General features: G+C 42.9%; 1 protein-coding gene across 4 annotated transcripts in view; it reads left to right on the plus strand.

Moving 5' to 3' along the window:
* The first annotated feature begins 4,891 nt into the window (after positions 1-4,891).
* Positions 4,892-17,165, plus strand: part of LOC136164359 (E3 SUMO-protein ligase RanBP2-like) — a 57,852-nt gene continuing 45,578 nt past the window's right edge. For 2 of the 4 annotated variants that reach the window (XM_065929209.1, XM_065929210.1), the window contains exon 1: positions 4,892-5,075. In XM_065929209.1, coding sequence (XP_065785281.1) covers positions 5,004-5,075 — 72 coding nt within the window. In that variant the 5' untranslated portion in view covers positions 4,892-5,003. The remainder of the gene's footprint in view (positions 5,076-17,165) is intronic. The other 2 variants (XM_065929211.1, XM_065929212.1) reach the window with 1 other exon arrangement.

The following is a 17,165-nucleotide window of genomic DNA, read 5'->3' on the forward strand; positions in this document are numbered from 1 at the left end:
TCTAGTTATAAAATAAATAATTCATAGAGACATCATGTATAGCATGGTGACTATAGTTATTAATATGTATTACATTTTTGAAAGTCGCTAAGAGAATAGATCTTAAAAGTTCTGATTACAAAAAAAAATTTTTGTAACGGCATGATAACCAATGTTAACTAGACATTGTGATCATTTTGTAATGTGTACAAACATGGAATCATTATGTTATACACCTGAGACTAACATATTACATGTCAGTTATGCCTCAATTTAAAATTAGAGTGCCACATTTTTTTTAAAGCTGTCTTAACCTATTATGTATGTAGTTTTTTCTGTAACAAAGTTTAAGTAGTGCTGTATCTAAATCCATGTTAAAAAAAGAAGTCAAAACAGCCTCTGTGTACACAGAGTATCTTCCTTGAGGTGACACCATGTTACTTAATCCTGACACCTACCCAGGGCTGTGATGTCAAGGAGGCCCTTTGAAGTTCCCTGGGCAATTTAATGGAAAGGGGTAGTGCTGGAGCAATTGGACATCCAGATGCACGAAAAAGGCTCCTGACATAAGCCTTCCAGTTACTGAAAAGATGAACTCAAAGTGGGTCATATATCTAAATATAAAGTGTGAGACAAATCTTTGTGACCAGGGGTCATGAGTTCTTATACCACAGCAAAAGCATGATTCAGAAAACAAAAGAACTGACAAGTTGCACTTTATCAAAATCAAAAACTGTCTCCTTAGTGGAAGATGCTGGTGAGTTATAATGTATAAGTATAATGTAGTTACAAACTAGAGACTGTGAGGAAATGTTCCCCAATCACATGTTTGAAAGAACTTGCAATCAGAATACCTAAAGTCCTCACAAAACTCAGCAGTCGAAGAAATAGTGAGACAACAGTCGATGAAAATTCAATAATCAACATAAGAATAAAAGAAGTTTTATTCGAGCCAAACTGAGGACTGTAACCTGGGAAGCCGATTCTCAGGAGCCCCGAGAACTGCCCCACCTGTTAGATGTCTATTCAGTTCAGTTCAATCATTCAGTCATGTCCGACTCTTTGGGACCCCATGGACTGCTGCAAACCAGGCCTCCCTGTCCATCACCAACTCCCAGAGTTTACTCAGATTCATGTTCATTGAGTCGGTGATGCCATACAACCATCTCATTCTCTGTCGTCCCCTTCTCCTCCCACCTTCAATCCTTTTCTAGCATCAGGATCTTTTCAAATGAGTCAGCTCTTTGCATCAGGTGGCCAAACTATTGGAGTTTCAGCTTCAACAGCAGTCCTTGCAATGAATATTCAGGACTGATTTCCTTTAGGACAGACTGGTTGGAACTCTTTGCAGTCCAAGGGACTCTCAAGAGTCTTCTCCAACACCACAGTTCAAAACCATCAATTCTTTGGCACTCAGCTTTCCTTATAGTCCAACTCTCACATCCATACATGACTACTGGAAAAACCATAACCTTGACTAGACAGAACTTTGTTGGCAAAGTAACATCTCTGCTTTTTAATATGCTTTCTAGGTTAGTCGTAACTTTCCTTCCAAGGAGTGTTTTTTTAATTTCATGGCTGCAGTCATCTGCAGTGATTTTGGAGCCCAAGAAAATAAAGTCTGCTTCCCTATCTATTTGCCATGAAGTGATGGAACCGGATGCCATGATCTTAGTTTTCTGAATGTTGAGCTTTAAGCCAACTTTTTCACTTTCCTCTTTGACTTTCATCAAGAGGCTCCTTAGTTCTTTACTTTCTGCCATAAGGGTGGTGTCATCTGCATATCTGAGGTTATTGATATTTCTCCCAGCAATCTTGATTGCAGCTTGTGCCTTATCCAGCCCAGGGTTTCTCATGATGTAGTCTGCATATAAATTAAATAAGCAGGGTGACAATATACAGCCTTAATGTACTCCTTTTCCTATGTGGAACTAGTCTGTTGTTCCATGTCCAGCTCTAACTGTTGCTTCCTGACCTGCATACAGATTTCTTAAGAGGCAGGTCAGGTGGTCTGGTATTCCCATCTCTTTCAGAATTTTCCAGATTGTTGTGATTCGCATAGTCAATAAAGCAGTAGATGTTTTCCTGGAACTCTCTTGCTTTTTCTGTGACCCAGCGGTTGTTGGCATATTGATCTCTGGTTCCTCTGCCTTTTCTAAAACCAGCTTGAACATCTGGTAGTTCATGGTTCATGCACTGTTGAAGCCTGGCTTGGAGAATTTTGAGCATTACTTTACTAACATGTGAGATGAGTGCAATTGTGCAGTAGTTTGAGCATTCTTTGGCATTGCTCTTCTTTGGGATTGGAATGAAAACTGATCTTTTCCAGTCCTGTGGCCACTGCTGAGTTTTCCAAATTTGCTGGCATATTGAGTGCAGCACTTTCACAGCATCATCTTTTAGGATTTGAAATAGCTCAACTGGAATTCCATCACCTCCACTAGGTTTGTTTGTAGTGATGCTTCCTAAGGCCCACTTGACTTCACATTCCAGGATGTCTGGCTCTAGGTGAGTGATCACCCCATTGTGATTATTTGGGTCGTGAAGATCTTTTTTGTACAGTTCTTCTGTGTATTCTTGCCACCTCTTAATATCTTCTGCTTCTGTTAGGACCATACCATTTCTGTCCTTTATTGAGCCCATCTTCGCATGAAATGTTCCCTTGGTACCTCTAATTTTCTTGAAGAGATCTCTAGTCTTTCCCATTCTATTGTTTTCCTCTATTCCTTTGCACTGATCATTGAGGAAGGCTTTATCTCTCCTTGCTATTCTTTGGAACTCTGCACTCAAATGGGTTTATCTTTCCTTTTCTCCTTTGCTTTTTGGCTTCTCTTCTTTTCACAGCTATTTGTAAGGCCTCCTCAGACAGCCATTTTGCTTTTTTTCATTTGTTTTCTTGGGGATGGTCTTGAGCCCTGTCTCCTGTACAGTGTCATGAATCTCTGTCCATAGTTCATCAGGCACTTGGTACATCAGATCTAGTCCCTTAAATCTATTTCTCACTGCCACTGTATAATCATAAAGGATTTGATTTAGGTCATACCTGAATAGTCCAGTGGTTTTACCCACTTTCTTCAATTCAAGTCTGAATTTGGCAATAAGGAGTTCATGATCTGAGCCACAGTCAGTTCCCAGTCTTGTTTTTGCTGACTGTATAGAGCTTCTCTATCTTTGGCTGCAAAGTATATAATCAATCTGATTTTGGTGTTGACCATCTGTTGATGTCCACATGTAATCTCTTGTGTTGTTGATAAAGGGTGTTTGCTATGACAAGTGCATTCTCTTGGCAAAACTATTAGCCTTTGCCTTGTTTCATTCTGTACTCCAAGGCCAAATTTGCCTGTTACTCCAATTATCTGACTTCCTACTTTTGCATTCCACATTTTCAAGACAAAGGATCATAAATCAAAATGACTTACTGACATTTTGCATAAAGTTAATGGAAGAAACTCAACCCAGGTGAGCAGGTCACCACAACCCCCTGCAGAGCTGGGAAGGAGCACTATTCTTTTAAGAAGTTATGTTGCTAGCTCAGAAGAAAGTTAAAAGAAAAGCCCTCTACTTTGGAGCAGGCACTCTTATCTTTGAGAGGTTCCGATTAATATGTAATGCACACTGCTCATTAGGGAGGGAGAGCGAAAGCTCAGGAGTGACACATAGAACTCTATGTTTAAAGTTTCTCATCCTGGCTTAAGACATTTTTTATCAGCCAGAGTTTTACCTGATTAATTTTGAGTCCTCAGCTTCTGAATTAATTGAACTGACAGGCACCCAGCATCAATCAAAGGCATCCATTGCTGATCAAAATCAAGGGTTTTTTCATCTCAAGTCCCTCTGTGCTTTTCCTGTTTTGCTTACTCCTTTCCAGTATATTCAACTAAAACAGATTAAGGTAGTAATTTTATGTGCTTGCCAAGGTATGCTTGGCAAGGTTGATTTACTGTTCACACCGTCCGTTTCCTATCTATCCACCTGAGCCTAATAACAAATAACAGTACCTTCACCTTCATTAAGTTGTTGGGAGAAAAAGTCTGTACATGTGATGTTGAGATGCAGGCCACAGGCCTTGCCCAGGTTCAAGACTAAAAGTCCAGAGTCAGGGACAGGAGCTTACCCATCTGAAGCGAGGTCCTGGAGCAACATCCCCAGGTTCGTAGCAGGACATAAGAGCAGCCTCGCTCCCTTGGGGAAAGGGATACTATCAATTAGAGACGACTTGACCTCCTGCTGGCTCATTATTTACCAAGGAAACCAGCAGAGGGACTCACCCCTCACCATCCCTTACATTAGCTAACATTAGCTGGGGCCTGGACCAAGTACCCTCCCAGACCAGCCACCCTTATTCACATCCAACAAACCTGAAACAAAACACACCATGCTGGTTTCCCTCTTTATAAAGGAAATAATTGCTCACTGTAGAAAATTTGGAAAAATGGAAAAATCAAAAAGGATAACCTGTAAGAGGCCAGATTAGTTCTAAAGTGTTGAATAAAACTATTTTAAAAGGATAAAAAGTGTCCATAACCATAAATCCTGAACTCCGTGTATACACAGGATGTGATCTTTTTACTACTGAAAACACTTTCTACAACTTGTCTTAAAACTACGCCCGAAAAATTCAAATTCCAAAAGAGCGCTTAGATGCAGCCGACTGGCGCCTCTGCGTGACGTCAGCACCGGGAACAGCCCGTCCGGCTCGAGAGCCTGCGGACCGGTTATTTCCGGACGCAGCTGCTACAGGCCCGAGTCATCCTTACGCACTTCCAACCGCGTCACACGCCCCGAGAGCTTCGCATTCCCGCGCTGCGCAACAGCAGTCTCCTCCGCGCGCCGGCGACCGCGGGTCTGCGCGGCGCACAGGATTGACGCAGCCGTTACGCATGCACGCACCCACGCAGGCGCGTCGCCCTCTCGCTGGCGACGGCGCTGCGTCACGGACCTTCGGGCGGCGCGCTCCCGAGACGACGGAGGCCGCTGCGGCCTCGGCGCTGGCGTTCGTTACCCAGAGCCTAATCGGCGGCACGATGAGGCGCAGTAAGGCCGACGTAGAGCGATACATCGCTTCGGTGCAGGGCTCTGCCCCGTCACCCCGGGAGGTGAGCGGGCCGGGGCCACGGCCTCCGGGCGGGCCCGCGGCAGCGGCGCCATGGCTCCCGCTGAGGCGCGGCCGGCCGGCGGCGGGCGGGGGACGGGGAGGCGGCGGGCGGGCGTTGGCGCTCTCTGTTTCTCGTCTTCCTGTTTCGTTTCCTGCTCTTCGTTCCCGGCGCTCGGGCGGCCTGGCCTCTACGCCGAGGCGCAGCCGCCCTGCCGCCTCTCACTCACCGCTTTGGAAACTGCTTTCCGGGCATTTTGTGTTTCAACGGAGTCCCGGTGGTTCTGAATTCCTTCCGGGCCTTGTTTCTGGGGTAGAGTCTTTGGCCTTCCGACGACGCCTCTCGGGGTACTTTGCCATCTCCGGGGTAGATAGCTAACTGGGTGCCTAGCGGATCCCGCGGACCTTGATGCCAGAGGGTGGGCGAAGGGGGCGCCGGACCCGGAGTCGCTGCCCGGGGCCGAGTCGCAGCTCTGCCAAGCACGCGCTATGGGATTCGAGACAACTGCCGCTTATTTCGTTAATAGGTTGGAAGTTAGGGTATCGATAGGAGTTTTTAGGATGTGCCATGATAAACGTTTAGGGCAGTGCTTGGCACGTGGCTCTCAGTAGATGTGACTGTTACAGGGACAGTCATTCCAGGTGTTCTGGGCTGGAACCTATGCGAATAAAGATGTATGAGGAAATTAAAAACAAAACCAGTGGACAGTCAGGATTATAACGGCACCGTAATAGTGTCTTGGTTACCACATGTTAGGCAAATATTATTTTGCTTTGTGCTCCCGACAACCCTGTGGCTGTTGGGACCTGGGGAGGTTAAAGATACTTTTCCGGGGGCACATGGTAGCTCAGCAGGGTTTTGGCAGTGGGTGTGATTTCGTTTCTTTTAGGAATATGGAGTGGGTTACAGCCTGTGCGTCTGGATGAGGAGAATAGGTGCCGACCTTCAGATAGTAACTTCAAACTGCTGGCATAGCTGTGAATACAAATGTACCTAACAGAGTCAAAAACGGAAGCTCATTAAACGTTCTCTGCCCCTGAAACTGATGTGGCCGTTTTTGTTTTTTTTTTTTTTCTTCTAAAGCAAGTTTAGCGCTTTTAAGAAATTTTTAGTGGGGACCCTGGCTCTCCAAAGCGTAAAAACCACTGTCTAGACAGGAATTAGAACGTTCTTTGAACTAGGGAACTTTTCCATCAACAAAGAAGAGTGGGCACAAAACTTTAAGGATTGGTTACTATTGTCACCTCTTTTACATTTATAAAGAGTATTATAACCAGATGTTTTTCTTCAGACAAGGAGAAATCATTGACTTTTGAACCTGGGGACTTCAGTGGGACATTGATTAGCAAGTGCAGTAGATAACTTTTGGTCCCAGATAAAGACCTAAAAGAGGTGCTTTAATCATAATGGAAATGTTTAAAATGATAATTCAAGGAGTTAGCATCCCTTATCTAGCTATAGTTAGACCGTATATTCTGGGAGACAACCCAAAGGTAGGTCCCTGAAATTTAGCAGCCTGATACCTGGATCTCAAGGGCGTAGACCAGGAGGAAAGGTGGTAGGAGGAGAGGGTTAGGGGACAGCCACTGGGGGACCGATTCCACTTCCTGCAGGAGAAGCGCTTCTGCTGTGGTTGGAGTCACAGTTGTTGTACAAGCTGAAGGATAGCTAATGAACATCCGGAGAAAACTTTGATGTCAGTGTCCTGGAGAGAGACTGCAGGACAAGGTCCTAGGTGGACCTCTAGAGAAGCAGAGAGTAAAAAGAATCCCCCAGATTCAGTGGTTTAATATCTGGTGCTAAAATAGCAAACTTTTTATTTGTTTTGTTTCAGTTGCTTCATGGGACTTCCCTTGTATCTTAGTAAGGAGTCTGCCTGCAATAAGGGAGACCAGGGTTTGATTCCTTTATTCGAGAGGATCCCCTGGAGAAGGAAATGGCAACCCAATCCAGTGTTCTTGCCTGGAGAATCCCATGGACAGAGGAGCCTGGCAAGCTACAGTCTCTGGGGTCACAAGTGTTGGACAAGACTGAAAGATTAAGCACACACACTAAAATAGCAAGACACTGAGGGAGGCCTCAGGTGCAGAGTTGATAAAGGCTTGCTTCTCAGGCGGTCCTGGGGTGAATCTCCAGGAATCAGGGATGGGTGTTCAGAGTTGGAAGGTCCCTTGCCCTCAGGATCCTGGTTAACCTCAAGAAATGAACTGAAACTTTTAAATTAGACTTTGGTAAGAGTATATTAGGTCTTCCTGGCTTCCCAGGTAGATCAGTGGTGAAGAATCCACCTGCCAATGCAGGAGACTCGGGCTTGATCCCTGTGTTGGGAAGATCCCATGGAGAAGGAAATGACTACCCGTTTCAGTATTTCCTGGGAAATCCCATGGACAGAGAAGCCTGGTGGGCTATAGTCCATGGGGTCCAAAGAGTCGGACATGACTCAGCAACTGAAACAACAAAATAAACAAAAACTTTGGAACACATGACAGTAATGCTGTAATTGTAGGTGTGAGTGAAATGACAAAACATGGTGCTTTGGACAGGTTGGGAGGGAGATGATGGAGGGAGCAGAGAAAGTGACTGTGAAGTGTATAAAAAGATTAGGGTGTATGTACTCGGTACCCAGTTGGGCAGACACTGGCCATGTTGGAACAGACCAGTTTTCTGGGTTGTCCAAATTCTAAGTGCTGTAATGGGTCCATAGTCATATGTCTTCTCAGGCTTCCACTCATTTCTTTACTTCGTCTTTTATTTTGCTATTTTCTACTGCTTTACACCTGCTTTTGATTTTGTTAGGACTTCGCAGGTGGTGCAGTTGGTAAAGAATCCTCCTGCCAGTACAGGAGGTGCAAGTTCCATCCCTGAGTCGGGAAGATCCTCTGGAGGAGGACATGGCAGTCCACTCCAGTATTATTGCCTGGATAATTCCATGGACAGAGGAACCTGGCGGGCTACAGTCCATGGGGTCTCAAAGAGTTGGACAAGACTGAGCATACACAACCAACACCTGCTTTTGCTTTTATTGAAAGTGTCACTTCATTTTTTTTTCCCCCAGATGGCTTCTATTTAGTTTTCTTAGTTTTATATCTAGTTGACTTTCTACTCCACACCCCCGATTTCCTGCTTCTCAGAGGCAGCTTGACAGCTCTTGGTTATTTGTTCTGCCTTAAACATCTGTATGTCATACTTCTGAGTAATATACATATTACAGTTGCTCGTTGAATAGCACAGATCCACTTACATGAAGGGGTTTTTTGGTATTTTTTCTCGATGAATGCATAGAGCACTGCTATGGGATCCACGGTTGGCTGAATATGAGGATGTGGAAGCTTGGATATGGAGGAGCCAGGATTCTGGAGGGAGAGAGAGAGAGAGAGAGTGTGTGTGTGTACAAGGGGACGACTGTTAAGTATCCATAGATTTTCAACTGTGCAGAGGGTCAGTGCCCCTAACCCTTGCTTTGTTGATATCCTTTTCCCCATTTTAAACCCTTTCTACTGACAAAAAAATGTCTTTACCTAATCTTTAGTTGGGTTGTCAAAGCTAGGTTTGAAATGATTTTTTTTCTCAATTTTGAGGGCATTGCTGCATAATTGCAGTGTACTGTTGGAGGTTATATGTGATTCTTGTTCTTGATAGCCTATAGATTTTCTGGAAGTTTTCTTTCAGTTGACAAACTTATTTCCTTCACTTCTGGAACATCTTGTATTTCATTGAGCATTTTTTCTTTCTTTCCTCTCTCCCTCTTTTTTTTTCCTTATCTTTCTGATGTTCTTATTGACTGAAAGTTGGTTCTGCTTTGGTCATCCACATTTTTCTCTCTTTGTTTCTTCTGTTGTATTTTTTGATAGATTTCCTTTAACCTAACCTTCCAAGAGAACAGGACTAGGAACTCACTGTTGGGTATCTCAACTTTACTTGTCCTCTCTGTAACCCTCGCCCTCACCCTTGTCAGGAATCCACAAATTTGGAGCCCATCAGTTGATAACAAACATATTAGCTTCACCTTTTTGCAGAGAGTGTATGTGAGAGGGGGAGTCTGTTGACTGTGTAAGGTGAAGGGCAGTGTGGTGTCTCTCGAGTCTGAATGTTCCTGTTTTCAGCCCCACATCAGTTGATGCTTAGCAACTTAAGTGAAATCAGGTATTTGCTTCTAGTGGTGTGAAGTGTCATGGAAAGCAGCACTGAGGGAACTGGATTGTCCTGCTATGTAGCATTGGCTGTGCTCCTTACTGGCTGTGTATGCTTCAACAAGACACTTAACCTACTGGACTTCAGTTCCCTGTAAAATGAGGCGACTGGAGATAGAAATGATCGGGTTTCCCCCAAATTTCATGATTCTGTATGTTAGTCTTTAATAATTGTTGTTTAATTATCTAAAGATAATCCTCTTTTAGTGAGATGTGCTGTGCTTAGTCGCTCAGGCTTGTCTGATTCTTTGTGACCCCGTGGACTGCACCTCGTCAGCCTCCCCTGTCCATGGGGTTTCTCCAGGCAAGAATACTGGAGGGGATTGCCATGCCTCCTCCAGGGAATCTTCCCAACCCAGGTCTCCCGCACTGTAGGCAGATTCTTTACCGTCTGAGCCACCACCAAGTCATCTTATGTCACCCCTTCTCCTCCTGCCTTGTCTTTCCCAGTATCAGGGTCTTTTCCAATGACTTGGCTCTTCATACCCGGTGGCCAAAGTATTGGAGCTTCAGCTTCAACTTCAGTACTTCCAATGAATATTCCAGGTTGATTTCCTTCAGGATTGACTTGTTTGAGCTCCTTGCTGTCCAAGGGACTCTCAAGAGTCTTCTCCAACATGACAGCTCAAAAATATCAATTCTTTGACCCTCAACCTTCTTTATGGTCCAATTTCCCTCATAGTTCAGTTGGCAAAGAATCCACCTGCAATTCAGGAGACCCTGGTTCGATTCCTGTGTGGGGAAGATCTGCTGGAGAAGGGATGAGCTACCCACTCCCAGTAGTCTTGGGCTTCCCTTGTGGCTCAGCTGGTAAAGAATCTGCCTGCAATGAGGGAGACCTGGGTTCAATCCCTAGGTTGGGAAGATCCTTGGAGAAGGGAAAGGCTGCCCACTTCAGTATTCTGGCCTGGAGAATTCCACGGATTGTATAGTCCATGGTGTTTCAAAGAGTCGGACATGACTGAGTGACTTTCACTTTTCTCACATATATACATGACTAGTGGGAAAAAAGCCATAGCTTTGACTATACTGACCTTTGTCAGCAAAGTGATGTCCCCGCTTTCTAATATGCTGTCTAGGTTTGTCATAATTTTTCTTCCAAGGAGCAAGCGTCTTTTAATTTCATGGCTACAGTCACCATCTGCAGTGATTTTTGAACCCAAGAAAATAAAGTCTGTCACTGTTTCCATTTTTCCCCCCATCTATTTGCCATGACGTGATGGGACCAGATGCCATGATCTTCGTTTTTTGAATGTTGAGTTTTAAGCCAACTTTTTCACTCTCCTCTTTCACTTTCATCAAGAGGCTCTTTAGTTCCTCTTCTCTTTCTGCCATAAGGGTGGTGTCATCTGCATATCTGAGGTGGTTGATATTTCTCCCATCAGCCTTGATCCCAGCTTGTGATTCATCCAACCCAGCATTTCCCATGATGTACTCTGCATATAAGCTTATGCAGGGTGACAGTGTACAACCTTGATGTATTTCTTTCTCAATTTTGAACCAGTCAGCTGTTTGATGTCCGATTCTAACTGTTGTTTCTTGATCTGCATGCAGGTTTCTCAGGAGGCAGGAATGGTGGTCTGGTATTCCCACTATTTAAGAATTTTTCCCAGTTTGTTGTGATCAATACAGTCAAAGATTTCAGCGTAATCAATGAAGCAGGTGTTTTTCTGGTATTCTCTTTTTCTGTGATCCATTGGACTTTGGCAATTTGACCTCTGGTTCCTCTGCCTTTTCTAAATCTAGCTTGTACATCTGGAAGTTCTCAGTTCACATACTGGTGGAGCCTAGCTTGAAGGATTTTGAGCTCTAACTTGCTAGCGTGTGAGATGAGCGCAGTTATGCGGTAGTTTGAGCATTCTTTGGCGTTGCCTTTCTTTGGGGTTGGAATGAAAACTGATCTTTTCCAGTCCTGTGGCCACTGCTGAGTTTTCCAAATGTGCTGGCATATTGAGTGCAGCACTTTCACAGCATCATCTTTTAGGATTTGAAATAGCTCAGCTGAATTTCCGTCACCTGCAGTAGCTTTTTTCATCATAATACTTCTTAAGATCCACTTGACTTCACACTCCAGGATGTCTAACTCTAGGTTAGTGATCACACCATTGTGGTTATCTAGGTCATTAAGTTCTTTTTTTTTCTAGCAGTTCAGTTCAGTCGCTCAGTCGTGTCGACTCTGCGACCCCATGAACTGCAGCATGCCAAGCCTCCCTGTCCATCACCAACTGCCGGAGTCTACCCAAACCCATATCCATTGAGTCGGTGATGCCATCCAATCATCTCATCCTCTGTCGTCCCCTTCTCCTCCTGCCCTCAATCTTTCCCAGCATCAGGGAAAGATTTTTTTGTATAGTTCTGTGTGTTCTTACCAGCTCTTCTTATATCTTCTGCTTCTGTTAGATCCATACTATGTCTGTCCTTTATTGTGCTCTACTTTGCATTAAATGTTCCCTTGGTATCCCTAATTTTCTTGAAGAGATCTGTAGTCTTTCCCATTCTATTGTTTTCCTCTATTTCTTTGCACTGATCACTGAGGAAGGCTTTCTTATCTCTCCTTGCCATTCTTTGGAACTCTGCATTCAGGTGGGTACATCTTTCCTTTTCTCCTTTGCTTTTTTCTTCTCTTCTTTTCTCAGCTATTTGTAAGGCCTCCTCAAAACTGCGATTTTGCCTTGTTGCATTCTTTTTCTTGGGGATGGTTTTGATCACAGTCTTGTTCAGTGGTACACACCTCCGTCCATAGTCGGCACACTATCAGATCTAATCCCTTGAATCTGTTTGTCACTTTTTTTTTACTCTGTCTGTCGCTTCTACTGTATAATCGTAAGGGATTTTATTTTGGTCCTACCTGAAAGGCCTGGTGGTTTTTCCTACTCTCTTCAATTTAAGTCTGAATTTTGCAATAACAGTCGTGTGATCTGAGCCACTTATATTAATCTACTGTCTGTATAGACCACATTTTGTTTATCCCTTTATCTGTTGAAGGACACTTGAGTTGTTTCTGCCTTTTGGCTATTGTGGGTAATGCTGCTGAGAACATGGGTGTGCAGATATCTATTTGAGATTTTGTTTTTAACTCTTGAACTTGTACCCATGAGTAGAATTGCTGGGTTGTAATCTGTGTTTAGCTTTAGATAAATTGCAAACCGTTTTCCACAGTGGCAGCACCATTTTTTATCTCCATCAGCAGTGTAAGAGGATTTCAATTTCTCTACATTCTTTTTTATTTTCTTCTTTTTAAAATTAGAGCCATCCTGGTAGGGGTTTTTTATTGTGGCTTTGATTTGCATTTTCCCGATTACTAATAATGTTGAACATCTTTGCATGGCTTATTGGTCATTTGCATATCTTTAGTGCAGTAGCTAAAGCTACTTTGCTTTGGGCTTTTTAATTGAATATTTGTCTGTTACTGAGTTGTAGAAATACTTTATATATTTTGGATATAATTTCCAAATGTTTTTTCTCATTCTATAAGTTTTCCTTTCACTTTTTTTTGTAATGTCAGTTGATGCAAAACGTTTTTAATTTTAATGAATCTCATTTATCTGTTGTTTCTTATGTTTTTGGTGTTATATCTAAGAGTACATTGCCAAATGTGAGCTAACGGAGATTTAACCCTATGTTTTCTTCTGAGAGTTTTGTGAATTTTAGTTCTTAATGTTGACCCATTTTGAGTTAGTTTGCATACTTGGTGTGAGGAAGGTGTATACATGGTGTGAGGAGGGGGTGTGATTTCATTCTTCTGCACGTGGAAAATCAATTGTATCATCACCGTCTATTGAAGAGACTGTTCTTTTTCCACTGAATAGACTTGGCATGCATGTCAGAAATTAATTGTCCATAGCTTTATGGGTTTGTTTCTGAATTCTCAATTTTGTTTAGTTGGTCTATATGTCTCTCCTTGGGTCAGTGGCATGTTGTTTTGATTGCTGGAGTCATATACTAAGTTTTGCATTGGGGAAGTGGTATGTCTTTCAACTTCATTCTATTTCTAGAGTGTGTTTGGGGCCCCCTTATAATACCATATGAATTTGAGGATTCACCTTTCTATTTCTTCAAAAAAGGCTGTTAGAATTCTCATGAGATTGCATTGAATCTGTAGATTCCTTTGGGTGGTATTCACCCATTGGTAATATTAGGTCATCCTATTCATGAACACACCTTTCCGTTTATTTGGGTCTTTAATTCCTTTCAGCAGTGTTTTAAATTTATCAGCATACAGGTTTTTTGCCTCCTTGGGTAACTTTACTCCCAGGTATTTGATTCTTTCATAAGCTTTTGTGACTGAAATTGCTTTATCAATTCACTCTTCTGCTTGTTCAGCACAGCTGACTGTTGTGTGCTAATCTTGTGTCCTGTAGTGTTGCTGGATTAGCTTTTTAGCTATAGTAGTTTTCTTGTGAATTTTTTGGGACTTTATATAGGATTGCATCATCTATGGATATTGATAGTTTTGCTGCTTCCTTTCAATTCAGTTTTGTTTTGTTTTTGTAATTTCTTTCCTGTCTAAAATTGTTCTGATTAAAATTTCCAACTCAGTGTTGAATGGAAGCACCGAAAGCCATTCCTGATCTTAAGGGGAAAGCCTTTAATCTTTCATCATTGAGTGTGGTGTTGCTGTTGGTGTTGTTTCGTCGCTAAGTCATGTCTGACTTTTTTGTGACCCTGTGAACTATAGCCTGCCAGAAATCCTCTACAAAAGTCCCTCTGTCTATGGGATTTCCCAGGCAAGGATTCTATAGTGGGTTACCATTTCTTTCTCCAGTGGATCTTCCTGACCCAGGTATTGAACCTGCATCTCCTGCTTAGCAGGCAGATTCTTTACCACTGGCACCACCTGGGAAGCCCTGCACATGATGTTAGCTGTGATCTCTTCATTAATGACCTTTATCATGTTGAGGAAAATTCTGAAAGAGATGGGAATACCAGACAACCTGACCTGCCTCTTGAGAAACCTGTATGCAGGTCAGGAAGCAAGAGTTAGAACTAGACATGGAACAACAGACTGGTTCCAAATAGGAAAAGGAGTATGTCAAGGCTCTATATTGTCATCCTGCTTATTTAACTTATATGCAGAGTACATCATAAGAAACGCTGGGCTGGATGAAGCACAAGCTGGAATCAAGATTGCTGGGAGAAATATCAATAACCTCAGATATGCAGATGACACTACCCTTATGGCAGAAAGTGAAGAAGAACTAAAGAGCCTCTTGATGAAAGTGAAACAGGAGAGTGAAAAAGTTGGCTTTAAGCTCAACATTCAAAAAACTAAGATCATGGCATCCAGTCCCATCACTTCATGGCAAATAGATGGGGAAACAGTGACTGACTTTATTTTTCTGGGCTCCAAAATCACTGCAGTTGGTGATTGCAGCCATGAAATTAAAAGACGCTTACTCCTTGAAAGTTATGACCAACCTAGACAGCATATTAAAAAAGCAGAGACATTACTTTGCCAACAAAGGTCCGTCTCGTCAAGGCTATGGATTTTCCAGTGGTCATGTGTGGATGTGAGAGCTGGACTATAAAGAAAGCTGAGCACCAGAGAATTGATGCTTTTGAACTGTGGTGTTGGAGAAGACTCTTGAGAGTCCCTTGGGCTGCAAGGAGATCCAATCAGTCCATCCTAGATCAGTCCTGGGTGTTCATTGGAAGGACTGATGTTGAAGCTGAAACTCCAATACTTTGGCCACCTGATGCGAAGAGCTGACTCATCTGAAAAGACCCTGATGCTGGGAGGGATTGGGGGCGGGAGGAGAGGGGGATGACAGAGGATGAGATGGTTGGATGGCATCACCGACTCGATGGACATGGGTTTGAGTAAACTCCGGGAGTTGGTGATGGACAGGGAGGCCTGGTGTGCTGCGCTTCATGGGGTCGCAAAGAGTTGGACACGACTGAGCAACTGAACTGAACTGATCATGTTGAGGATATTCTTTGCTTTCTGAGAGAATCAGTTTTCTGAGAGTTTTTATCATGAATGAATGTTGGATTTTGTCACATACTGTTTTCCTTTTGATGGCACTTGACATAGTCTTGCAGTTTATTGCCTTTGTTCTTTTAATGTGATGTATTAGTTAACTCATTGTCTTGTATGAAATCAACCTTGCATTCCTCGGACAAAAATTCGTGTTGGTTATGGTGTATAATAGTTTTAATGTGTTCTTGGTTCATTTTGCTGAGGGTACTTTGTGGAAAATTAGAGTTAAATTTTTTTTTTAGTAGACTTTAGAACAGTTTCAAGTTCAGAGCAAAATTGTAATGAAGGTAATTTTCCCACATTCGTCCTGCCTGCCCCAGTGTCAACATTTCCCACAGAATAGAACACTTGTTACAGTTGATGAACTTAAATATTTTCATCCAAAGTCCATGGTTTACCTTAGAGTTCACTCTTGATACAGTCATGGGTTTTGACAAATGTATAAAGACATGTATTCATTGTTATTGTGTCATACATAGTAGCTTCGCTGCCCTAAAGATCCTCTGTGTTTTGATGTTCCTACCTTCTTCTCTGCAGGCCCAGGCTACCTCTAACGTTTTTACTGTCTACATAGTTTTGCCTTTTCCAAAATGTAATATAAGTTGGAATCCTAAGAATGTAGCCTTTTCGGATTGGTTTAAGTTTCCTTCGTGTCTCTTTATTGCTTCATTGCCATCTTAAATACCACCTGTTGCGGCTCTGTTGTCCTGACTAGATGGGACTCTTAGAAGCATTCAGTCAGAAACTCACGGATGTTCTATTTGACTAGGTTGCTCCTCAGGCAGACTCTATGCCCGCATTGTCTGAACCGTGGTTCCTCTTATTCTGAGGAGGCTTATTAAGGAAACAACCATTATCATTAGAGTAAAATCAACCTGTCTCATGAAGGTCTGAACCCAGTTTACATTGAGTGCAGATGTAAACGCAGTTCTGTTACTGAGTGAATGATCCAGTGGTAGATGAGTTTCTCTACAAGCATAGCAAGACATGACCAAAAGTGAGTTCTTTCAATGTTTGACTGCCTAAAGCTGGTATGGTAACTTTTCTGATAACCTTGACTTAAAACTAGAAAGATAAAAAGGATTGGGAGAACCCACTTTCAGGGTCTTTAATCCTAGTGAAAACCTAGATAAAATGAGTTTTTCCTGTTTGCTTCACTGGAATTTTCCACTCTCTACTCAGCTTGGTTTAAGATATACTTGTGTGATGCTCTGATAGGTGTACTGGACCTAACCGCCATGGTGTGCAGGGGAGGTGAGTGGCGCTGGGGGCCCTCCTCTCGCTCTGCTCTTCGTGTCTTTTCCTATGCAGACATGAGGCATGCACGCCCAGTCGGGTGCTCTTCCTCAGCTGATCCTCAGACTCACTGCCCCTAGCTATCCTTTGACTAGGTTAGTGAGAATCTTGGTCATGAATTCATATATGACTCTGATTAGATAATGAAGCGTTGGCTACCTGAAGAGAATCATAGTTACTCTGCCATTTATTTGACTTCATTGAATTTCTTCACTCTGATGTTGAATGTACTGGGCAGAAACCATATCATATCAGTACCTACTGTTACCTCTGTTTAAATTAAACAGACTGCTCAGGGCTGCCCCAGTTGTACAGTTGCATTCTGGTTTTAGTCACTGGTTTTAGACCATAGCATGCATGGAGCAGACAAGGTAAAGTTGGAGAGCTAGGCAGATGCCATGTTATGCTAGTCTTTGGTGAGAAATAGGGATATTTTCAAAGTGTAATGGAAGCCAAAAAAGGGTTTACGGTTTTAAATACACAGTGTCATTTGCGTTATGTTTTGACAAATTAACTTTGAGAGGGAGACAGGAATAGCCATTTCAGTCATCCCACAGAGAGGAGATAGCAGGCCTGGACTTTGACAGTAGCAGTAGAGATGTAGAAAACTGTGGATTGAGATATCCC

Source organism: Muntiacus reevesi, chromosome 3 (genome assembly GCF_963930625.1).
Source record: "Muntiacus reevesi chromosome 3, mMunRee1.1, whole genome shotgun sequence".
In the NCBI taxonomy this organism is placed as follows: domain Eukaryota; kingdom Metazoa; phylum Chordata; class Mammalia; order Artiodactyla; family Cervidae; genus Muntiacus; species Muntiacus reevesi.